Raw genomic sequence first — 25817 nt, 5'->3', positions numbered from 1 at the left:
GTGCTTGGATTGTGGAACAGCTATTAAAAATGTTCACTACCTGCCAGAGTTTATATCTATTTTCCTAGTTATTCTTTTATACAAAACTGAAAGTTGGGGATTATTATCCCGACTTTAGAAATTAAGCTATGAGCAAGAGAGCTTAACTGTTTTTGTTAGTTTCTGGTGTTAATGCCAATTTCAGGTTAGAACTCAGTTTTTTCCTGCACTAATCCATGTTACTCAGAAATATTGTTGTTTTAATAGATGACCCCAAAATTTCTGCCTTTTATGATATTGCAGAACTGCATGTGATAATATAAGCCAAAATTTGCCTAACTTGTAATTGTAAAATCAGATGTTTCTTAGGTTTAATGTGACCCAGTTATGAAGGTAATACCCAGGGTCCCCATAGAAGGCCACATTAAAATAGCATTTATAATACTGCATTGTGGTCATCAGATCATTAAACTAATTTTGCCAAGTTGAGAAAACTTCACATTAATTTCATTGATTTATATTCTATGTTATTGAAAAATATGAAATAAATTATATTGCTTGTTTAATCTCAGGAAGTTTTTATTCTCTGTCAATATAAGATTGCCATTTAAATAAACCGTAATGATTGCTACTATTTCCTTAAAGATCAAGCACTAATGTATGATACTTAAATAATTTCTCAAGTAGGATTCTTAAGCAGTGCTCCATTAATTCTGTGGGCTTGCATACATAATTTTGTGTATATGAAATTTATGGAGTATTTACTATGTGGTAAGCGTTGTTAAAACGTTTTAACATATTGCAATCTTAAACTTAATTTTAAAGTAACAAAGGGAGTTTGAGATTTGCAAATGATAACCACTATATATAAAAATAGATAAAAATTTTCTTCTGAATAGCACAGGGAACGTAACAACTTTTAATGGAAAAGAATATGAAAACAAATATATGTATATATTTGCATGACTGGGACATTATGCTGTATGCCAGACTGATACATTATAACTGACTATACTTCAATAAAAAACCAAACCAAAACAAAACAAAAAGAATACATCTGAATCTCTTATGTATCCTTGCCTATAAATACATTGTGTTCAGTGTTAAACTGTACACGTGATAGGATTTCAACAGTGGAACTTACGTGCTTTGTTCAATATTTGGACTTCCGAGAAAGTCCCAAATTACTAAAAACTTATGAAACCTGGCTTCAACACAAAATCTAAAGTTAATTTTTGTAGAGGGTGGGGATGAAGGGAGGGGTAATTTTCCAGCCAGCAAGCAGCCATGATTGCCATCTTCTGGTTTGATTCTATTATTGGCTGAATATAGATTGATGTACTTGTCTCCACTGTACCAATGTATAATGCATGAACACGATTACTGGGGTAATTTAGAAACAGGATGCCTTTAATCTTTTGCTCAGATCAATCAATTACAATACATAGGTTATAAAATGTCCTATGCTCTTACACTGAATCCTTAATAGAACTAATCTTAGAGCTAAATGAGGTTGGAAAAAATGTGAAGCCCACAGTGATTGCTCATATGAACACAGACAATGGAAATTTAACCGTCATGTGTTTAATTACCCAGAACAAGTGAACAGAGACCACACTGAAGGTTGAAGAGAAAGAATAATTTGGGGAGCAAAAAGTCACTTTTCCTCCTGAAGAAGCCACTTTTTCACCCTTAAGGTGGAATTCAAGGTGCAATTCAAGGGTTGTTGGACTCAATAACTTGTGAAAATTCATATCAGATACGCAACTAGAGACATTATGCACTGTTACCTTCTGCATGCCAATACATCTTGTCATATGACAGATAAATGTGTTTCAAACTTCATTTGGAAATGCCCATTTCCCTTTAAAGCAATATTCATTCACTGAATTTACATGTGATTTGAAAAAAAAATTGCCATAAGATCTTGCTGAAACTTCCTGTTGTGTTTTTAAACCTTTATAGTGCACATGAAACCTTAATTACAATACAATGCATGCAATGTGTGGTTTGTTCATTTTTTTCTGGAGTCCCTGATGCATTTTAGAAGGAATGCATTTGAACTTGGCTTTAGCTAAGAAGCTAAGTAGAAAAGGAAGGTATTTCAGAAATTGGATGCGAATAACGCTCTTTGTTTCTGTGGGAATCCAGTGAAGACAAGTAGGGTATATGAATATATCAGACACTTGCCTGAGTTTGCAGTTCTATTGTCTGAGCTGGATATAGTCAGAGTGCAGTTGCCAACGGCAGAGTCAGAACCATGGATAGCTCCACATTTTTAGTACCTGGGAGAGGAACTCTTCTTTTCACAAGTCCAGCCAGCTGCAGCTAGTGAACAGGAAGAGCTACATAAACTGCAAAGTGTGAGAAAATAAAGTCATACATTGGAGGAGCATGCCTATTTATACTCTGAAAGAGGGAAATTTACGGATTCAGGAAAGCTCAAGCTATCCTAAGAGCCTAAGGGTTGTCATAGATTGCTTCTTCTTAAGTAAAGCTAATTAACCGGAAAATTCAACATTCCCAGGCAATGTCTTACTTTTCTGATTTATTTTCATTACTCTGACATAAAAGATTAAGAGCTGCTTAGGTTCTTGTTTTGTTTTTTTTTTCCCCTGGTCTGTGTTTTCTGGAACATAAAATAAAAGTTATGGTTATTTCCTCATTGTTCATTGCCATTCACATGATTCCCTTTCCTAATTTAACCCTCCTCAGCCCTTTGCAGTTCCATCTTCATTTTTTTTTCACTTCAGATTTTGAGATTGTAATTGAGAAAATATGAATTCGAGTGACTTAAGGCACAGACAAAGCAAGCTAATGGGCTGCAAGAACTCCCAAAACTCTATCATGCAACTACAGGTTTTGATAGGAGCGCTAGACCCTTATTGCCAGCTAGAAACAAGAGGTTTGTCCATGTTCGAGTTCTGTAGGTTGTAGTGGTGGCAAATTCAATTCAGAGAAAGGGGCATGGAGAGGGCTTACTATTAGGCTAAAGGAGGAGATAACATAGATGAAGACAAAAGAAGCAAGAAAAACAACTTAGCAAACACCTTCCTCTGGCATGGCTTGTCACATGTGATTTCCTAAGTCTCCAGGAGGACTATTTGGACAGAAGTGTGTGTATACCATGAGATTCCCGTAATGGCAGGCTCTGAGAAATTAGAACAGAGAGGACTCTGTTCTCCGCCTTGAACCTTTTCATATCCTATACGAGGTGATTTCTTAGAAATTGTGAAAAACAGCAGAATGGTGTGCCTAGTGTGTTTAGAAGATGAGTGGCATGGGAGGTCACACCAAGGCTGGTAACTCTTGGCCCCACCCACCTTTTGTTCCTTCCCCCTGCGCCCAGCCTCGCCCATTTCAAACTCTTTCCTTGTTTTGTACCAGTTGCTCTCACAGTCTTTGGCCTTCTCATCTTTCTCGCAACCTCCAGGACTCAATCACCCCCAACCTTGCAACTCCTCAGGGGTTCAAGCAGTGAAACTGGGCATGCTCAGCGGCGGCGCCAGCAGCCTCCAGTCTTTGGGAGGCGCGGCTCAGCGCGGGACTGGGACAGGAGTGCCAATTCAGCTCCGGCTTCAGCGCGCACCTCCGCCGAGCCCAGGGATCCGTCATCCTCTTTCTTCAACCTCCTGAACGCCACCAGAGCTTAGAAACAGTCTTCACTGAGGGGCTGTTTTCCCACCTGTCTTTTCTTTGCAGCTAAGGGTGTTTTAGCTACTGCGGCGTGAGGAGCTCAGGAATGGGGCCCTGTGGCTGGTGGCCGTGGAGATCACCTTCCCAGAGTAGCTGTTTGTCACTGAGTTTTGGAGATTTCTTGACTGGCTTCCGCTAAAACACGCTTGAGTAATCCGAGCTGTGGCGGCGCCCAAGCTCCCGGGATAAAGGGAGCGTGTGTGTGTGTGTGTGTGTGTGTGTGTGTGTGTGTGTGTGTGTGTGTGTGTGTGTGTGTGTGTGTGTGTGTGTGTGTGTGTGTGTAGGGGAAGAGGGCGGGGATAGAAACGTCAACCACCCCCCCACCCCCCAGCCTCCTTTTCTTTCTCCCCTTCCTGTAAAAGCCGCACAAGTCTTCCATCCCCCCTCAGCCATCCTCACAGCTCTGGGCAACCGCCAGGTTAAGCCCATTTGCACTGGGAAATTGACGCTGTTCGGGAGAAGAGAAACAGATCGATTGCCCTTGTGACTCCCCGCCCCCCTCCCCACCCCACCCCCACCGCTCCCTCCCTCCTCCTCTCCCCCGCCACCTCCCCTCACCCCGCCTCCTTCCCTCTCCCCACCCCCAAACCCTCTCACCCGCGGCAGTCCGGTGCGAGGGCCCCTCCGGAAGGTGAGGGGAATGGATTGGACTCCGGTGGGAAAAGCGGGTGTCTAGAAGTGGTGCTAATGGGAAGAGATTTCTGGTTTCAAAAGAGGATGCTCCGCCACAAAGAGCGGCTCGCGCGCTGGCCTGGGCTCTAGCCGAGGAGAGATCCCGGGAGAACTCCAGAGCTCGCGGGGAGCGCTCCTCGGAAGACCGGGGTCAACATGCCTGTTCGCAGAGGGCATGTGGCACCACAAAACACATTTTTGGGGACCATCATACGGAAATTTGAAGGGCAAAGTAAGTTCGTTTGTTCTCTTCTCTCTCCCTCGCTTTCTGCTTTGATAGTGCACTTGGCGTCCGCCGCTTCTAAGCTGAGGAGACGGCAACTCCGGGCTCTAGTCAAGTTACGAGGCTGTGAAACCGAGCCAGGAGGTTCGAATGGCAGCGCGAGTGTTCTCTCTGTGATATTAATTTTGATTTACATTTTAGATTATGCTCTCCATTATAGGAGGCAATTTGATCTTCCTCTCCCACTGCTCCATTATCTGCCTTGCTACTTAATGTCCTACTCTTCTACTATCTTAAAGGGAACGTACTAGTATAACGTGGGCTTATATTTTGTGGCCGTTTTATTGTAGACTTTTTGAAAGTCAGGAGCAAGGAAGAGCATACTATTGGAACAAGAGAATGTACTTGATAGCAGCGAAGTAAATGGCTATGCAAACTGCATTTTACCCTGATTAAATTGCAAGGCTGTGGTATGACAGGCATGCTTGCTTGCTCCTAGTTTATAGAAGCTAAACTTTGCATTGAATCAATGCAAATATATCCAAAGCAGGATAATTTGGAAAAAGCAGCATCTGATCTATGTTGGTTTCCAAGGCAAACAGTTCATTATTTAAAAGAATATTTTTGTCCCTTTATTATCCCCTTAAATTTCCACTAGAAATGTAAAACTTGAAGTGTAATAAGTAAATCCCACAAAGACAGAATGCAGAGAAATTTAATATTCTCACATGGACTCACTAAATGGAATAAATTATTGTTATATAAATATATTAATTTTAAATCCTGTACTTGTTAATTTATGTTTGGCATTTCCTTAAAACTACACTTACACATTTATTTTTGTACATTGTGCAGTTATTTTGGCACTGCATTTAGTGATGTGAGGATATAGTACCTTGTGTACAAAATAAACTTGCATATCCTGCTTCATATTTCATTTGCAAATGGTAAATATAATCTGTGATCAAAATTAGTAGGCCCTTTGTATGAAAATCCCTACTACTACACAAAAATGCAAGGTCCTCCAAAGTAAAAGTGAAAAGGTGTTAACATGATATTTACTGTGTGTATATGTGTAAATATTTTTGTCTTCTGGATACTATATATTATGAAAAGGTGAACCCTTTGCATTATTGAACTGCTAATTAAGGTGAAATGGTTTCATTGCTAATAGTTTCAGTTTTTTTTTTTCTAACATGATGTGTGTAGTATGCCATAGAGAGATAGAGAAAAGCCAAATCCAAGAATAACAACTGCTGTAAGAAAGTTGTACTCTAAGGGCCAAGGTTGAAGCGAGGAAACTGACAGCTACAGGGTGCTTCACTGTTCTGGCTTTGAAAATATTTACCTTACAATTAAATGGCATTCTGGAAATATCAGTGGGCCAGCTTGTCTGAGTGTGCATTAGGACCCTTGAGAGTTACAGGACTTGAGAACTAGACTATTTGGGAAATGATATTCTCGAAATTTGAAAAAAACGCTTCTTAATTTTTTTTTGGTAAAACTACTTAGGGCTATTAATTTCATATTTAAGGGTTTTTTGTTTTTTTCTTTTAAAAGTCCCAGCAGTTAGCAATTTGGGAAGTACCTGCATTTCAGCTCTTCTATTATGCAACAAATTGCTCCAGTGTTTATTAGAATCTTGTGGAAGATTTTTAAAGGATGCTTTACTATCTTCTTATTACAGATAAAAAATTTATCATTGCAAATGCCAGAGTGCAGAACTGTGCCATCATCTATTGCAACGATGGGTTCTGCGAGATGACTGGTTTCTCCAGGCCAGATGTCATGCAAAAGCCGTGCACCTGCGACTTTCTCCATGGGCCCGAGACCAAGAGGCATGATATTGCCCAAATTGCCCAGGCATTGCTGGGGTCAGAGGAGAGGAAAGTGGAGGTCACCTACTATCACAAAAATGGTAAAGTTTATCTATTTAGAATTCCTTATCTTTGATTCTATTGGAATGAAATTTTGACAGTTGATTACTGAAAGTTCATAGGCAGAGAAGCCACAATTATTCAGTTGAAGATATATGATTTGCTTATAGTGTTTCAGGATTCAAGAAATGTGGATACTCTCATTAGTGGACTAGTAGGGATAATTTCTTCTTTGAATAAGGGTACTCTGTATTCTTCAAAAGTCCAGTAACTTAGTGTCACTGAGGACAAAATGCCACAAATAAGTCTTACTCTCTTCCCTTTCTAAGGAATAATTTAAAGGCCAGTAATTTACTGATTGCATTGAAATGTATTTGATGGGAGATTTTTGCTTGAACTTGAAAATATTTCACAAAGCAAAGTCTTATAGAAAAATGTGTATCTGAAATTGAAACTATTACAGTTATAGATGTTCCTTGGCACTTCAACTTTATTTGATAGGCAACACCTCTTGTTTCTTTTGATCCTATGTAAGATTGACGGTGATACATAGGAACTTCTAAAACTGGTCTAGTAAAGCTATGTGTATTCAAATAATAAAAGCTGTTCATGTATTCAAGATTTGTCCTAAAGTAAGAAATGGAGAAAAGAAACTATGATATGTGGAATTATTAGTCTTCGTTTTTATGGCTGCAGCAAAACTGGCATCTCAAATGTAAGGTCATACCTCAACTTCAAGGGCACTCCTTTCAGGCTTCCTATGGGAGTATAAATATGTTAGACCTATAATAGTTCTCAAAGAAATACACATTTAATGGACATGCATTCATTAAATACATAATATATGTATATGAACTCACATGTATGAATGTTCAGATCTACCCGTTTTAAAGTATATACAGTCTCAAATGTGAATACTTAATGATATTTGACAATTTAGAGTGTAAAGGTAAGTCAATTAAAATGCATGTTGTAGTTAGTTTTGTTGATACTGCATTATCATTTTTTAAATTCTATTGACAGAAATCAGTGAGGCAGAGGGGTACCTAGTCAGATTTTTAGGTAACTCTTAAGATTTATAAAGAAGTAAATGAGTGATGTGTTATAGCCTATATCATGTAATGACTCATCATTTGGTAAAATACATTCTAACAGGGGAAAGGTTTAGCTCTTCCTCTTATTTTCTTATAATTAAATATTTCATGGTAGAAAATGTACAATTTTTAATTACTGGATTTTTCTTACTATCAACTTGAGTAGGTATGAATAACAAACTAGCATTGGAACAGGTTTGTATAACTTTGGATTAATCTGGAATGAAATCAGTTATATCATTATCAATCAAAACAGGGATAGTTTTTAAAGTTCTTCTCATTTTCCCCCTACTTTTTAATCAGCAGTGTTGGCATACTAGAAATAGCCTAATTGCTCTGTTTTCCTGAAAGCATTTCTTGGACAGAAGCTCTCTCTACCCAAATGCAGCTCATCTTGTGTGTGTGTGTGTGTATCTGATGCCAACAGTTTGGACTTTTGGAATAATTTGAATGTCTGACCTTTTTTCATGTATAAATGTCTATCATGATGTCCCCACAGTCTATATTGTGGTTACTGTAGGGCATGTTGGTCCACATTTGGTCATTATGTTTTCTGGGACATTTTGGAATTTTTTTTAACTTACAGAATTTAAGTATAAAATGAATCTGAATTGTATGGATCACTTAGATACTATTTTTGAGACTGTATTTTCAGATAGAAAATGTGATTTATTAAACTGCAAGTGGAATGGTGATACTTTGAAACCTAGTTGAACAATGTGACTGTGTAAAATGATCTCAGAACACTTTTAAAAAGCAATATAATGTGGAATCACAAACATGGATGTAAAAACTTCTACAGTGAAGATGCTGGTACATTTATTAATGCATATCTTCCTGTCAGTGATTTGCTTGGTTATAGGAATTAAAACCTCCTTGTTTTAGACAAGGAATCTTTATTTGGAAACTTGTCTAGGTTTATAAACGTTAACCTTTGGTGACAATTTTGATTCTGTTGGATTCATTGTCAAATGTGACTCAGTCTACAAGGACTTGGGTACCTTTAAAGTCAATGACAAATGCTGCCTGTTTTGCTTTTGTTGATATGAAGAACATGAGGTGATGGGCCAAACTTTTTCTTTCTTTCCAAAGAAAAATATTAATTTGAATGACTTTTGTAGATTGTGAAGACAGGCTTATTAGCTCTGAATGTAATCAAATTATGTTTGTGCCACTAGTTCAGATACCCTCAATAGACTCTTCAGAGTGTATTGGTTTTATTCACATGGCAACTGCAAAATCAGTCAAAGCTTGTGAAGTTCAAATGCTTTGAAAGTCTTGTCTCTTCAAGACCTGCCAGCCACTCTACATTTATAAAAGCAGGAAGGGACAAGATGATCAATATTTTCACTGTTTTGTTTCCCAGAGTGTCCTGAATTCTTTGTTATTGAGGTCATTTACTTTTGAGAGGTTCTTGGTTTCTTAAGTGTATACAGTAAGTGCTTCCTTTACTTATTCTTTATTTAGCATTGTGCAGGAATATGACTCTTGATACAATAAGAACAATGAGCAAATTAACAAAAAGTTGAGATATTATATTTCTCCTTTTCCCATTCACTCATACTGGAGTAGCAAAGAAATGAGCATGGCATTATTTCTGAAAGTTTGTTTTCCAAATTGTCCAAAAGGCTTTAGAAACAGTTTAAACTTTTGATCTATGCAATGAGTTCACACTGATGTGGTATATGGTGAGCTGCATGATCACCATTGTGAAGCAACATTTCCTACCATACTCCTTTCTGTGATTTTACCAGGTACAGTTGGGCTTGCTGTTTACCAGAATATCAATTTTTAAAAACCTAGTTATTTGCAGTAGGAATATTTGACAGCCCATCCTTTGAGAATTCTATTTTACAGCTTATGTCATTATTGCATAAATCATTCTTGGCAGCTGTGAAATATTGCTTGAGGTGATAAAGCTGTAAATCTTTTGACATAAAACTCTAATTATACAAAACTATAATTACACTGAGGCTTATATAAGGACGGGCATGTATTTTAATAACCTAGTACACGCACTTTAAAAACATCTTTTTAATCAATAGTTATTGAGAAGTAGCAAACACTTCAGTTGTTAACTAGCTCATAGTTTGAAGATGATGTTAACAGTAAGGTAACAGAGAAGAACAACTCAGTTGGTCATCCTTTGATTAATTGCTCATCTGATTTGGGGTGTATCATGGAACAGAGCTAGCTGAAATGCTAAACCGCTTCAGTCAGATCTAGATATGATTTTTTTACCTTAAATTACCAAGCCACTCTAAACATGGAAAAATCAAAGTAAATTTTTCCAAGAGAAGTAAAGGTCTTAACTCAGTAGGAAAACAGGACTTGAAATGCCTTATTTTTAGAGGTCAGAGCATTTCTGTATTTTTGCCATTATGCTTTCAGACACAGAGCAATGGCAATTTTTTTTTAACAAATCAGAAATGTCCCTATCTTTGTGTTGCTTTTTAAAGAACTAAAGGATGAGAAGGGCTGAGGGAAGTCCTTTCCTGATTCAGTCAGAGACCAGATCCAGACAGAGCACCAGTCATGCTGGGACCAGTACAAAGTTCCAGAGGTATTGTTTGACTCAGCTAAACTCAAAAGAGGTTGTGGCTTGATAACATTGAATCTACCATCTCTAAGAATTGTGCACAAAGGTTTTATAGAAAGTGCTGTGCTGACAGGAGTAAAGGTGAAGATGCGTACTGAGTGCCACCTCTCTCTAAGGTAATGTTTTAGGCACTAGAGAAACAGTAGAACGAGGTACAAAGGAGGATCCAACGTGATCTCTGCTTTCAGGATGTTTGTATTATAGAGCGCTGTCTTCTAAACCCCAAGATATTTTCTTGAAATTATTTTTTTTGAGAAAAAAAAACTAGACTATGAAATGAAAAAGCTTTTATATAAATGGAGAACAGAATTTAGGTTTAATTACCACTCTTCCTCTAGTCCCCTACTCTAAAATAAACTTGTTTATATGTATTTCCTGTTACCTTTTGTCATATATACATAATATGAACTTATTAAAGAAGCAGTGTAGTTTAAAACTTTTAAGAGCCCCAAATAAATTTCATAATAGCTTTATATAAGTTATATGGCATGTAAATATTCAGCTCTCTTAATTCCTGAATTGTATAGCAGAGATAAAGATGGTAGTTTTTAGAGAAAATTAGAAATATATTTTATGTGTGTATAATTCAAACAATAAGAAAGCTTTTCAGGGAGCATCTTGTCTAGAATTTGTTTTGGTGTTCATTTAAACTTTCAATGTATACATTTTCATGCTCCATGCAATAGAATATAGTAACAACAGTCATCATAAAATACATTTTCTTTTACATACCTGAGCTTTATAACACTTCTTGGTCCCTGGTTGTTGTATAGAATTTAGATTTGATCAATTGTATTTGTTGATAAAATAAGAATTCTCAAGAAACACTCCTCCTCATTATTCAAAAACTTTATTTTAGTATTGTCCCAAGTGAAAACAAAATGTCCTAAAACTATGGGTGGGCTCTGTTTATCAGTCCCTTTTCACCACCCAACAGCACTATACCTCTAAGCAGGTCTGGTGCTAAAAAGAAGCCGTGTTGTCTGCCAGCTTGAGAAATAACTGCTCATTTCCTTTCTCACCCAAGGGGCTTGAGAACAGGGTCAGTTTAGAGCTAGACTATGTGGGAGGAACTGACTTCTTTGGCTTCCAATGTTGTTTTTATGTTTTATTTTTTTTTTAACTATAAGAAGTCACTAAATCAATTACTGGCGGTTAGCAGCAGAGAGAGTCCTAGGGTAATTGATTCATGGGGAAATAGCAGTTGGAGTATGAAATGTTAAGGCATCAACATTCATCTGGCCATCTAATCTAGGAACTTCATAGTCACTTTTTTTTTTTTTTTTGGCTCTCTCTCTCCTCCCTAAACCCAGTTGGTCGCCAATTTCTTTCAGTATTTAAATCTGAATTATTTCCCAATGCTAACCCTACATTTCCATCACTACAAGTGCCCCAGTTGAAGCCCTCTTCATCCTTCTTCTAGAGTATTGAGGACTGAAGTTTCCCTCCCTCTGCAATCCTTTCTTCACATTGCCACCCAAGAGCTAGTTCTGAAACAAAAATCATATAACACTGCTGACTTATCAGAGCTAAGCATCATTATAAATGAATTCCATGTATTAAATGAGTACAATAATCCCATAACATATATACTTTTATTATCCTTATTTTATGAGGAGACACTTGCATCCCAGAAAGATTAACTTGCCAAATCACATGTAAGTGGTGATGCTGAAGCCTTGAAAACGTTTCCGTATTTTCTATTCAATGTACTTGTGTCATATTTTGTCTTAAAAACCTATCTTAACTTCTTAGAACTCTCAGGATAAAGTTTTAGACTCTTTAATATGATACTTGATGCTCTTCAAAGTTGAATTCACTTGGGTTTTCAAGTAGAGTATGTTTAGAGGAACTAGCTCAATTGCCAGATCTGACAATAGCCGGATAAACGTGATCAAGTTTACCTACTTGGTGCTTCATTTTCCTTTTCTGACATATATTTGGAGAATAACATCAATTTTTTAGGCTGATTGAATGTTCCACATAGAACAAAGTACATGGCATTATTTCTAATATGATTTCTTGCCCATAATATGTGCTCCATAAATATCAATTAGTTGAATATCTTGCCAAATCCATTTCTCTTACAAATCTTATATTCCAATAATATTTGACAGCTCAGAGTTTCTCAAAGAAGCCATGCAATTTTATGTCACTAAGGCTTTATTCACTCTTCAGAAGTCTTCCTTTATCTATAGTAAACACTACGAAGTCTCTATGATTAGATTGCCTTTCTCTCAGGTTCTCACCCTAAAGAAGTCATTGTCATCCTTCCAAAGGCAGATCAAAAGAAGTCTCCATGAAGTCCTTCCTGATGTTTCCACTGCCTACTCCAGAACATTAACATTCCTCTGGTTCTCGACTCCAGTGTCACAACTGGAGTGCGCTGCATGTCCTTATATATTATTGTAGTTAATTTTGAGTGTGTTCAAAGAAAATATGAAGCCTTATTAATTTCTATGTCCAGAATGTATGGCAGACTGCTTGATACAAACTATGTGCTCAATTAGCATTCACATAAAGCACAAAGAGAGGATGAGAAATGGAACCATAGAGTTGGGGAGTCAAGAAACTGAGATCAGGAGATGCTGAGAAAGTGTGTTATAGGAAAAGTGTCATATTTTGATTTTTCTTGTTTTCTCAAGAATGCTTTTAAAATGTTCTTAGAACAGTTTTCATCTTAATAAGCTAAGGTATTAAATAATCTCCATAGCCCATAACTATGCAAATAGCCTGAAAAATATTTAATAAAAAGAGAGAAGCTATTAACCAGGAATTATTAACCAGTTACCCAAGTGTCACACACTCACCACTGAATCAAAATGAAATTCACTAGTGTCTCCAGGAATCTCTGTGTAATAGAAAGACAAACACAGAGTTCTCTTCTGATTTGAATTCACTGCTGTGTTTGACGCAGCTGCTCCACCGACTACATAAGTTACACAGTATTGGCATTTTATATCTAATAGAACATCTTATCCCCCAGTGTTTTCTTGAGAATTCTTAATTGGCAATGAAACTTGATCTCCGGATTATTCAATAATGAGAGTGTTAAGTCTAAAATAATAAACTTAGCTTATTAAAATAATGCAAATGATAATTATTAATTATTATTGTCAAATGAACATTTTCTCTCTCTTTACCATGCTGTCTACAGTTAGCAAAATTACTGAACTACCAAGAAGCAATAGAATCAGGCAGCAATAAGACATTAATCACCACAGTGAGGAAATTTGTCCTATTACTGAACAATTAGGAAGGTCAAATTGCCACTTGTCACAGATGGATTACGAGAAAACTGAGTACAAGGCTCTGATCGCTGTGACTAAACATTTCATATCTTCTTCTTGCTTCTTTCATTTATATGAAGTATCTAATTAAGAAAATCAAAGTACTCTTTAAATCGTGGCTGAGACAGCCCCCGTGCCCTTTCCTCAGTTAAAGGGAATCTGCGTGTGTACTCATTCTCCTTTTTGTGGTTTCCACTGTTTTGTGGAATGTTTCATACTACCTTTTGCTTTGAAAATGGGTTAAATAGCCTTGGCTGGTGCTTGGTGGGTTAAGAATTGAATAGGAAGGGTGAGAGAGGACTGAGGTGCATTTCTGCCCTTAGTTCGCTCGGTTTGTAAAATAACCTGAAACTGGACTGCGCTGGTGGGCCTGGCGAGGTTGCGCAAGCCACCCTGCTATTGTTCACCTGCTTTTTCCTCCAGGACAACCTGTCAGTAGACATCGTTACAGCAGGTGGAATCTCACCATTGCTGGTTTTATTGCCTCCTTTCCTTGGTGTTTTCTTTCCTTTTTCCCTGAGGATCATTAGGAGTGTTTCTATTTGTTGTTCTTTGTTTTGATAGAATATTGATTCTTGCATGCTGTTTGAAATACTGCTTTTGAGAAACATGTAATAATGACATGGGTTCAAGACAACTTAAAATGGCTGTGTCTTCTCATACTAACCTCTGTACTCATAATACCCTTCTTAACTCTATTTATTGAAGTCTGTATTAATGACCCAAGATAATGGGCATGATGATAAAAATGAAAGTATAAAATTGTTGGTGGTTTGATAATCAATTTCTCAAAGATCAAGTAAAGAACAAAATCTAGGTAAAACTAAATAAGGTATTTATATGTAAAAAAATAAAAACCTGATTATTAGAAAAAAATCACTTATTGTTGTCACAGTCCTAAGGTTTTTGAATATACTAATTAAGATTACATTGATTCAATAGAATCAATGGTAGAGCTATACAATATTATATGTTGTGTGAATACTTTTTAATCAGGTCCCCATTTACTTCTTTTAGCTAGATTAGTTAAAATTTTTTCTTCTGGATTTGCTAAAAATCCTTATATGCACCATCCAATTTCTTTAATAGTGTTAATCAGTTGGTCCTTAGCTATACATTTATGTAGCTCTTTTATACACATGGATGTGCACTCTGGGGTTTAATTCTCCTGGTTGTAGTCCATGGACCATAGTCTTCCACCCAATTTCAATCTTCTCCCAAAGGATTAATGTTAATCCAGTTCCAATTCTGTGACTGGCTCTTTATATAAATTACTTGCCTGATTTTCATGACAGGTTTGGAAGTAGATATTATCCCATTTTAGAGATTAAAATGAAGTTCAGAGTAAAGTACTGATGATTATAGGGCAAAATGTAGATAAGGTTTAAAATCTAGATTTGTCTATGCTTGCAGACTTTGTTGCGTCTAAATGATACATTTTTTAAACCTTATGCTATCCCATCCTATATGTCTTAATTCTAGTTATTAATCATAGATTCTTACTTATTATATGAGATGTTAATCTGATTACTGTAATTTGCACCAAAGGGTGAATGAAACAAGCTTTATTTTATTTTCCTTTTTATCAAAGTCAAGCAAGATTTATCCTAGGTGTTTTGTATTTTAAACAAGACTGTATCATTCAAAGTGAGTCTCTGTCTGGCAGGATGTTCAGTTTCAGTGGGGTGAGGATAGCTAGTATATGCTTGTCATCTTTGCATTATTAGTGATGGTACTCTTTTCTGCTAATAAGAAAATCTGTTTTGGACTGTCAGCTTAGGTTTGGGGGACATTTTTCCTTAAGGACCTTAGACTACTATTCGTCTAGTCTTTATCCAGGAGGTCCAGAAGAAAATGCGTACGGTAGTGTGATTCAGGAGATGAAGCCCTATTGTATTTTCATCCTTTCTCCTTCCCACAATGGGGTTTTATTTCCTGGCAGAATTATGTGATTTGACAAAATTCACTGCTAGTATTTAAAGCGGAAATTATAAAATTGCTGGTATGGAGAGTCTCTGGTTTATTTAAAACCTCTCCAGCTTTTTTCATCTTGACCCAAATGTCAGACTTGGTTTGTACTACATGCCCTACCATCCAGTGCCTCCCAGCTCTTCCCAGAGGCTGCCGTCCTCTCCTTCGCATAATCTCTAAAATCTAAATTTCTCAGGCAACCTTGTCCACAGTTCTGAACAGTTTTTACCTTGTGTCTATTAGAACACCTATGAAATTATCTTGAAATAATTTGTTCCTGTGTCTGTCTCTTCCACACAAAGTTAAACTCTCTGAAGGGACTTATCAAGGCATTTATTTTAAAAATGAGGAAATGGAAAGAGAGCAAAAAATAAATTTAAAAGAATCCAGGAATACACCTGTTCAATGACAAAAATGTCAAGTAGCACATTTAGAGAACTCTTACATTTGACATCCTGTGCCTAGATATGAGAGTTGTAAAAATTAACAACTTATATTGTTTATTCATTGAGTAACTTAACTTGCTGACATATAATTTATATCTTACGAAGCAATTTGTTCTAATACTTAATAACCTGTAGCTTTTTCTAAAAGGACATAACAACTGATCAACCTTCAGTTCACCTCGAAGGAGAGAGGTGAATGGTCAGGACAGTCCGGATAAATCCTTAATGCCTACACAGTCAGCTGATTCTGATGGGGCAACCAAGGTCAATAAAAGGAAGAATAGTCTACATGTTCTTATAATAATATATGCAAGCTTGCAAGCTATCCTGACCCCCTCTTGTCTTTTCTTAGTTGAATACACATGATAAAATACTTGTAAAAGCTTGCAATTATTCTGTTGTATTTTTCTCCCCACCCTGAAAACAGCCTCATACGTACATGTGTCTCCAAACACATTTAATTCTTTTGCCCCAACTGTGAGTCATGGATTGAGATTGTAAGTCTTGTATGGTATCAGCAGACACTTCATCTGTCACATCCTGATACAGGATTTTGCCATCTCAATAAGGACTTCATGTCTCTACTCTCTCAAAGTGATTTAATTCCACAGTCAAAAAATTAGAAAATAAGAGAACAAATAGGAACAAAAACCTATAATCTTGAACCTAAGAGATAGCCACTGTTAAAATGATGGCAGGTATTCTGTCTATAATTTTTCTACACAAATACACACACATTCACACATGCACACACCTTTTGTTTACATGACCAGGATAGCATTATATTTACACCAAACTCTAGCCTGTTTTCCTCACTGAAAATTTTATCCTGAACATGTATATGTTTTAATGATTATATAGTATTTATTACATGGCCAGCTCATAAATTATTTTAATGCTCACAAAGTACTGCATTGAAAGAAATAACATTACCAACAATACCCTATTATTGAACACTTTATCATTTACAACTCTTCACAATTGTAAAAATATACTATTTTTCCCTTAGTATATATTCCCAGAAGTATAATTGCTGGGTAAAACAGTATGTGGATTTTAAAAACCTTTGGTACCTCTTGTCCAGTTATACTCCCATCTAATTGCACATTTTCTGTATATCATAAAACTTGGCGTGCTTTTTCGTTTTTGTTGACCAATGAAAATAGTATCTTATTGTCTGATCACTGAATTTAGGCCAAAATCTTTATTGTAAATCGTGTAGAAAATATTTATTTAAAGAAAACAGTACTCAATATTGCCAAAACTTTGGAGCTGTGGGACTGTCCTGTCTCGATGCCCCTCCCACACCAGGGTCCCTCTTCCAAAAACTGCTTTTCACATTCATATTTTCATGTCAGTAATTTTCTAGTAGTTTTCCAAGCCTCAGATTCAGAAACCAGTACCAGGTACCGACTACTTAACAGTGTTCCTTGAATTTTTTCTCCTTTCGATTTAGAATGAGTTGGATTTTAAGTTACTTTCAATACTGCTTGTTATCTTTGTAAACTATGATGAAAAATCTTGATTCGTGAAATTTTTTATTCAATAGTTTGCATATGAATTGATATACATATACATAGATATATTTAAATTTTTATAGTTTTGCTTAGATTCAAAGTGATAGGCACGCAAGGTAATAAACTCACAATGAACATTCAGCTAAGAAACCATATAGTGGAAGTGGAATGTATTTGTAACCATAAATGGTACCAGTGACTCAAAATTACACAGTAATACGTGAGGAAATACATAAACAACAGAAACTCAACATAGTATTAGATAAGCTGCTGGCTTCATCCCAGTGTAATACTACTGACGTGACTGCAGAGAAAGATCATTCTCTTCCTAGGCTGCCTTACTTAATCAGGACTCCCAGTGCTCAGGTAATCTGATCTTTCTAGCTGTGACTCAATTCTCGGGGCTTCCCTCCAGGTGTTCTTTATAATGAATGTCACTTAACCAAGGCTCAGGGGGAGTTATGGTTTCCCAAATTACTATTCTCAGAATTTACTCCCCGAATGAAGGTCTACACAAAAATGCCACTAATGATGCCCAGCCCCAGCTGTCCTGTTCCTTGGCTTCTATTCAGATCTCACTTTAAAACTGCAAGACTTGTTTCTTTGCACAGTTCATGTTTCTAGAGTGAGCAGAAGGTGTCCTACTGAAATTTCATACCCACCAACATTCATTATTTTAAAAATATTCACAACAATGTGAGTATGATGTGAGTTGCACAACATTTGTTTTAATTATTGGCTCCTTCGAAGATGCCAATAACTTCAGTGATGAATTTCCCTCTGGAACATAATTAATTTAAAAGAGTCTGTGACTACTTTTTATTACTAGTCTAAATTTTTTGAAAATGTGAGGGATACTGATTATGGTCTCTAAATTTTTACCAAGTAAGAGTTTATAACATTCTTGATATTTCTTCAATAATAGAAAATAAAGCTAAACATCTGGTTGAACTACAGCTCAGCTACAGAAATGAAAATTAATCTCAAGTGTAAACAAATGGCAAGAGTAATTTCATAAATATTTCCTATAGGGCATTTGAAAAATCACTACTAACATTTAAAAAAGATTTTTCAGAAGACAGGGCTTAGAGATTTTAGTTAGAATATCTGAGGTTATAGAAATAATATCCTTTAAAGTATACAAAAATGAGGATGAAGCCGGCCTTTTAATTATTTTAGCTGCATATTGGAATCCTAGAAAAAACAAACAAGAAATTTGAAGCATTTTCTTTTCATTCCTGCAGAGGTAACACACGCTAACTTCTGTTAAAGATTCCAAGAGACAAGCACTAAAGAAATCAGAAAAACTTACCTGAAGTAATGACTTTATAAAATAACCAGACAGACAGGGCCTCCTTGCTACCAATATCATTTGTTCCAGTATTAGAATAATCGCCCCCCTCCCTGTTCCCACGTCCAGTTTATTCATAACTCAAGTGAAGAATCAGACCCTGGAATCTTTTCTTTTTGTTGATTTCAGTTTTTTATATTTGTGTACACTGGTATTTTGCTAATGAGTCCAAAAGACTGGGCTTGCTAAATTATCTGTGGCAATTTGTATGTTATTCTATAACTGGGATGAATTAAGTAGAAGATTGTGGTTTGAGCACTTTAAATGATAATAATAATAACTATTATTTATTGAGCTCTTACAATGTGCCAGTATGCTTCTGAAATCTCATTCCTCTCCAGTCCTCACAACATCTTATTGAGTAGGTATTTGATTATTCCCATTTTACAGATTGAGAAGGTGAAGTCAGTTAGCTTTCCCAAGGGTTACACAGTGGCCTGTATCGAAGCTGTGATTTAAGTGGAGGTTGTCTACTTTCAGAGCTGATGCCTTCAGAGTTCTCCTGGACCAGCTCAAGCCACCTCCTGTCCATGTAGGCTCTCTGAAACACACAGTGTACATATATTTGACATAGAGTCAAGTTCTATCTTGATGGAAAATGTAAATTGTTTCTGGATTTTAGACACTTGCATGTTTTAAATTTGGAGGCTTCTAATCCTTATCGCTAATCTCCGGTAAGCAATTAGACAAATAATTCTGGTGTTTTCGAAATAATTTAAATTCACCAGTTTCCACAGTGTCTAATTCAGTGCCCTGCCTAAAGTAGCTGCTCAACAAATAATTTCTTTAAGTAAATAAATGAATGAATTAAACAGGAGGCAAACTCTCTTAACCATTGGATCTGTCAGTTACTTCTTCCATAATGTGGAAGTCGTCTCTTGCCTCTTTGAGAGATGGTAAAAAGAGGGAGCATAGCATAGTGGCTAAGGTCGTGGATTCTGTAAACAGGTGCCTGGGTCTAAATCTTGAAATATTCATCATGTGATCTTCATGTTACCTAACTGCCCTGTCCTCAGCTTCATTGTCAGTGAAATGGAGGCTCTGATAATGATAGAAAATATCTTACAGGGTTTTACGAGGACTAAACACATCTATATTTATAAAAGCACTTACAAAAGCTCCTGGTACCTAGTAAGTGTAATGTAAGTGTTAACAAATAAAATGATATGAAATAAATTTTTTTAAAGGTGGAAAGGAATTGGGTTAAAAATATATATTAAGTTGATATGCTCACTGAGTGTTTTGCTCAAAAGGAAATTTGGAGCTGCATGTGTGACTGAGTAAGAAAATGTGAATCAAATTTTGACGTCAGTAGGTAAAAGAAGATAGCAGTATTTCTTGAAAAATTTAAATGTGAGATTCCAGGGACTTTATCATGTGATTATGGCCCAAATCAAATTCTGTATAATTTAATTTATTTTTAGACCTATTTTGAAATGCTGAAACTTGTTTTAGGTATGGTTGCCTTGAAAATGTCAGCAGTCTGGGCAACTTAGACTTTAACAATTTTTCTCTGCACAGCTGCCTTTCAGCTACATTGCACCAGTTCCAGAAGGATATTCCAGAAACTAGTGTATTTTGAAAGCAGTAGTTCCTCAAGTGACAGTGAGGTGTGAGCTCAGTCCAGCCTTCCTCCTCCCAGGATTTAGGAGGAATAAAGATAAATCTTATTTAAAGTAAAGTTGTAGAATTAATTGAAACCTACTGCTTTGAAGAAAATATGTAGATATAAATACCCAAATATAGGCACCATAGCTAAGGAGACCATATAATTTATCATCCAAAGCAGGATTCGTTTTAACGTAAAAGAGAAAGTTATTAGTAATTATACCAGGAGAACAGGAAAAAAATTCAGTACTGTCCAGGCAAATTGAATGTATGAATACTCTAAATACAACCTACATCTGGCACTGTGTATCAGAATTTTCAGAATGTAATCCATTCTACAGTACGGATTTTTCATGAACAATTTTTAGGCTCCTGAAACTGGTCAGTTTAAAAATGTAGCCACTCCTTCTTGTGATGCCTAAAATGCTTACTGTGTAGACAAAGGCAGTATCTTGCAATCTGGAGAAATGAGTCAGAATTCCTCTAAAGAATATATTGCACCTGCTGACCTCTTTGAAATAAAACTACAAATGAATCTGTCTATAAATACCACGTTGAAAGTTCTTAGCACGGGAATTAACCTTGACCACTTTGTGAGCCACGGTGAGTCATGAGAGCAGAATGGACTAAGGGTAAAGAGACTGAGTTCCTTGTTGAATGCCAACAGCTCTCTATAGGATATCTTTGACTCTCAAAGATCTTCTAAAGAATCTTTATCTTTGAATCTGTTAAAGCATATGTGTGCACAGGGCGTGTGCACAGCCCTCTTTTTCCCACCTTCTCTGTTAGGCTTTAGTCATAAGTGTTTGTCCATTTGTAATCTCAAGAGAAAATTAGCCTTGCTTTGTGTGTAAAATTAATTGTCTAAAAGATGTATACTAAGTAGGAAGAATAACTCCAGAAAATTTGGGACAGACAGCATTAAGCAGAAAGTTATCAACATTATAATGAAAACAATCAAAATTAATTAGTTAATTAATGCGGATTTTCAATACAAAATGAACTTGTTAGTTCTCATGAATTTAAATGGAAATTGATCTCTCCAAATTTAAGGAGAAAGTGCAATTATCAGAAAATCGGAATTAAGGAATAAGAAATTTTTTTCAGAGGAAAGTTAAATGAAAGCTAGTATTCTCATATTGTTTGTATTTTTCCAAATTCACTACAAACGTAAAGAAAATCATCTTTGTGAAAATTGAATTTGTAAACAAATTTCGCTTTTGCAGTAATACAATATAAAAAGGAAAAAAAAGCCTATGAATAAAAGTAATCGTAAAAATTATCTTTCCCTTCTGGATTCAGCTGTTCGTTTTTAAATTACCCCTGGTTGTTGAGATCATTGCCCATGATAAAACATTACCAGAAGAGTCTGGGCAAAAAATAAAGGCATGAGAAATTATACCCCCAACACTTACCTGTCTCTTTTCCTGTTGACTTATGGTGTCCCATTAACTTTATAATTGCTAAATAAAAGTTCATGGAATAAAGAAATAACTTAATAAATACATTGAAGAGCTTATATGATATATGGAGATGGAATGTGCATTATTGTGGGTGGTCATATTTTTCACTGAAGATGGGTCTGTCCTCCTTTTAATGAACTAGGATTAAAACACACACACACACACACACACACACACACACACACACACACATGCACACACACACACACACACACACACAGACTCTCAATCAGCATTATTATCAATTTAGCCTTAATGAAAAGTTAATTACAGAAAAGAGCAGCGTATGATATTCTTGGTTAAGGAGCAGTTTCCTCTAGTCCCTTACCCTGCATTCTCCCTCAACAACTTATTCCGGGGAAACATCCTGCCTCCAAACAAAGGGTAGAAATCTTTGGCAGCTCAAAAGCACAAAATTTACTACTGTCTTTTAAGTGCAACCAAATTAGCATTATTCTTGCAAATTTACAGGAAAGATTGATCCATATGTCTAAATCTGCTATTATCATTTCAAAGGTTTTATTTTGAAAAATATTTAGAATTACAGAAGAGTTGCAAAAACATTACAGTGACTTCTCGCATTACCTTGCTATAGATTCAGCTATTGTTTTCAAATTGCCATATTGGCTTTATCTCTGTCTACCTTTTCTATATAACATATATACACATTGCTATTTTATGTCTATTTACTTATTTTGCTAAGCCATTTGAACAGATTTGCACAGATCATGACCCTTCACTCTTAAGTATTTCAGTGCTTTATTCATTAATAATAAGGAAATTCATTTAAGTAGCTACAGCTTAATTATCAAATTCAGGAAATTTTATGTGAGTACAGTTCCATTTATCTAACACACCATATTTTCAGATTTGCCAGTTGTCCCTATATTGTCCTTTAGCTAATTAGTTTTTAACAATTCAGGATTTAAACCATTGTCATACATTACACTTTGTTGTCAGGTCTCTGCAGTCTCCTTTAATCTGAATCACTTCCTCAGCCTTCCTTGTCTTTCATGACATTGTTGTTTTTTAAAGGTACAAGCTCATTCTTTTGTAGAATGTTCAATTTAGGTTTGTTTGATGAATCCTTATAACTTGATCAAGTTGTGGATATTTGTCATGTATAATACATAAGTTATGTTATATCCTTTTCAGAGCATTGCCAGAAGCATCTAATGTCAGTCTGTCCTGTTACTGGTGAAGTTAACTTTGATCAGTTGTCATACCACTTTTTCACACCGTTTGACCAAAACTTGGAAAATTAAATTTTAAAATACCCTTAAAGTCAACATCAACAGACTAAATTTAACAAAAACAGGCAAGACATCTATAATGAAATAATCACAAATATTATTAAGAGTCACAAATATTATTAAGAGAAGTTACGGAGCAAATAAGTAAATGGAGAGATATTCCATGTTCATGAATTGGAAGTCTCAATATTGTAAAACTGTCCAGTTTTCCCAAGTTGACTACAATGCTAACCAAAATTACAACAGATTTTTTGAAATAAAGTAATAAACTGATTCAGAAATTTATATGAAAATGCAAAGGATATAGAATAGCCCCCCAAAAATAACGCAGAAAAGTAGAACTGGAGAACTTGGAGTTGGAGAACTCTAACCACCTGATTTTAAGAATTACTCTAAAGCTACAGTGATCATGCCAATGGGGTATCAACATATGTGTAGGTAAATAGATCAATGGAACAGAATAGTTCATAAATACATCCTCACATATATAGTTAATTGATTTTTGATAAAGATGCAAGGTAGTTCAGTTGGGGAAAGTTGAGTCTTTTCAACAATTAGCTAAATTAACTTAAAAAATATGGGAATAAGTGGACCTTGACTCTTACATTATACTTTGCACAAAAATTAACTTGATATCATTTGTAGACCTAAACATAAAAGCTAAAATTACAAATTTTCTAGATATAACTCCCAAAAAAGTCTTTGTACCTTTCAGTGGGCAAAGATTTCTAAGAAAGAATACAAAAGGCACTACCCATAAGAATCAAAATGATGAATTGGACATCATCAAAATTAAAAACTTATGTGGTACATCAAAAATTCCATTAAGAACATGAAAATTGGCATAGACTGGGAGAAAATATCATCAATGCATTTATTTGGCTAAGAAATTATATTCTATATATGTGTGTATATATAACATATAATAAATATATGCATGTGTCTACAAATCTGTAATAAAAAGATGAACAACCCAAATAAAATGATGGGCAAAAGACTTATATAGATATTTTACAAAAGCAAGATACGCAATAGCCAATAATCACATGAAAAAAGAAATTCAGTTTAAAACCAAAAATGTCATTTGATACCCACCAGAATAGATAAAATTAAGACCGACAACATCAAATACTGGTGAGGATATGGAGCTACTGAGACTTTCATACATTGCCAGTAGGATTACAAAATAATATAAACACTGGAAAAGTGTTTAGTGTTTCACTATAAAATTAAGCATGCACCTACTTTATGATCCAGCAATTCTTCTAGGTCCTTATCCAAAAGAAATGAAAATATATGTACACAAAATGATTTGTATAACTTGTTTGTAGTAGCTCACATCTGGAAACAACCTCAATGTTCATCAACAGACAATTAGCTAAATAAATTGTGGTACAGCCACTGATGGAACACCAGTCAGCAATAACCAATAACAAACTACTGATATAAAAAATAACATGAATGATTCTCAAAAACATGTTGAGCAAACAAGCCATAAATAAAAGAATAAATACGGCATAACTCCATTCATATAAACTTCAAGATTAGGAAATACAAACTAATCTATGGTGGTAGAAGTCAAAACAGATTGCCGATGGATTGAGCGGGAGTGGGAACTGACGGGAAGGGGGCACATGGGAACTTTTGGGAGTGGTGGACGTATTCTCTGTCTTGACTGGGTGTTGATTGTATGAGTCTCTATATTGGTCCAAACTCAACAAACTGTATAATTCAGTATGTGTTTCACTGTACATAAACTTTTCTTCAATTTAATAAAGTCACTATTTACTTTCAAACAATTTTTTCTATAACCAAACAATCTTTGCACAGACTTCAGTGAGACTTAAACACATTAAGTGAAATACATTTTTTAAATTCTGGGCATTTACTTTCACGTATAGGGGAATGAGCATTATGTTTAATATTCCACATTTGGATTTTCATCATAGCAATAATAATCATAGTCCATAACTCATTTTCTGTCTTTTTCCAAGTTAAAAGACAGTAACAATATCCGGAAATACCTACCAGGATTTATTTTCATGCTTTAAGTTAAAAAAGTTTACATAGTTGAGTAACAACTAGTTTTGTTTATTTTCCCCAGTGGCCTCTCGGATTTTAGCAATGCCTCAGACGAATGGATCTTCTGTTTATTCTAAGTTGGCCTATTTCTATCCACTTTCCCTCCTTGTAAAAGTAGTAGTCTATAATTTTAAATTCAGTATATCATTCTCTTAAAACTATATTGAAACTAATTGCATTTAATTCTTTCCTTCATTAGTCAGTGGTATCTCAGTTTTGTTTAAGGGTATTATTTTTATTTTTAAGTGGCAAGTGGATTTCAGTAATCTGTGAGCCCTTCAGGGTAGGGTGCTTTCTATTGATTTCTGCTTATAGTTCTCAAGATTATATTATCGGAAAGGGCAGAAATGACCATTTTAATGAGAGTCATTTTTTTTCTGAGATGCTGATCCAGAGAGTTCTACCAAAATAAAACATGGGTCAGTAGAAAGGAAATGAGTGATAGGGAAGATTTCTGAGTAGGATTTTTTAATCTGTAGAATAATACTTTTGAGAAAATTAATTTTGTAGTTCAAAAGATACATACATGCTACTCATGTGTTTAGATGTATTCCTTCCTCACCAGAATACTGAAATCTAGAACAGAGCTTTCTTTGAGCATTGCAGGAAAGCATGTTTAAATGTATAGTTATATTGGGATTAATATGGCTGCCCCCAAGAGATGATACTGGTTGAATTTACAAATGTGTCTTAAAT

At 35.6% G+C, this 25817-nt stretch overlaps 1 protein-coding gene across 3 annotated transcripts in view; it reads left to right on the top strand.

Annotated features, from left to right (window-relative positions):
• Positions 1-4271: 4271 nt before the first annotated feature.
• KCNH7 (potassium voltage-gated channel subfamily H member 7) overlaps positions 4272-25817 on the top strand; it is a 390131-nt gene continuing 368585 nt past the window's right edge. For all 3 annotated transcript variants that reach the window (XM_064484857.1, XM_031451550.2, XM_064484856.1), the window contains exons 1-2: positions 4272-4579; positions 6258-6488. In XM_064484857.1, coding sequence (XP_064340927.1) covers positions 4504-4579; positions 6258-6488 — 307 coding nt within the window. In that variant the 5' untranslated portion in view covers positions 4272-4503. The remainder of the gene's footprint in view (positions 4580-6257; positions 6489-25817) is intronic.

Source organism: Camelus dromedarius, chromosome 4 (assembly GCF_036321535.1).
Source record: "Camelus dromedarius isolate mCamDro1 chromosome 4, mCamDro1.pat, whole genome shotgun sequence".
Classification (NCBI taxonomy): Eukaryota; Metazoa; Chordata; class Mammalia; order Artiodactyla; family Camelidae; genus Camelus; species Camelus dromedarius.
This window is presented reverse-complemented; position numbering and strand designations above follow the sequence as displayed.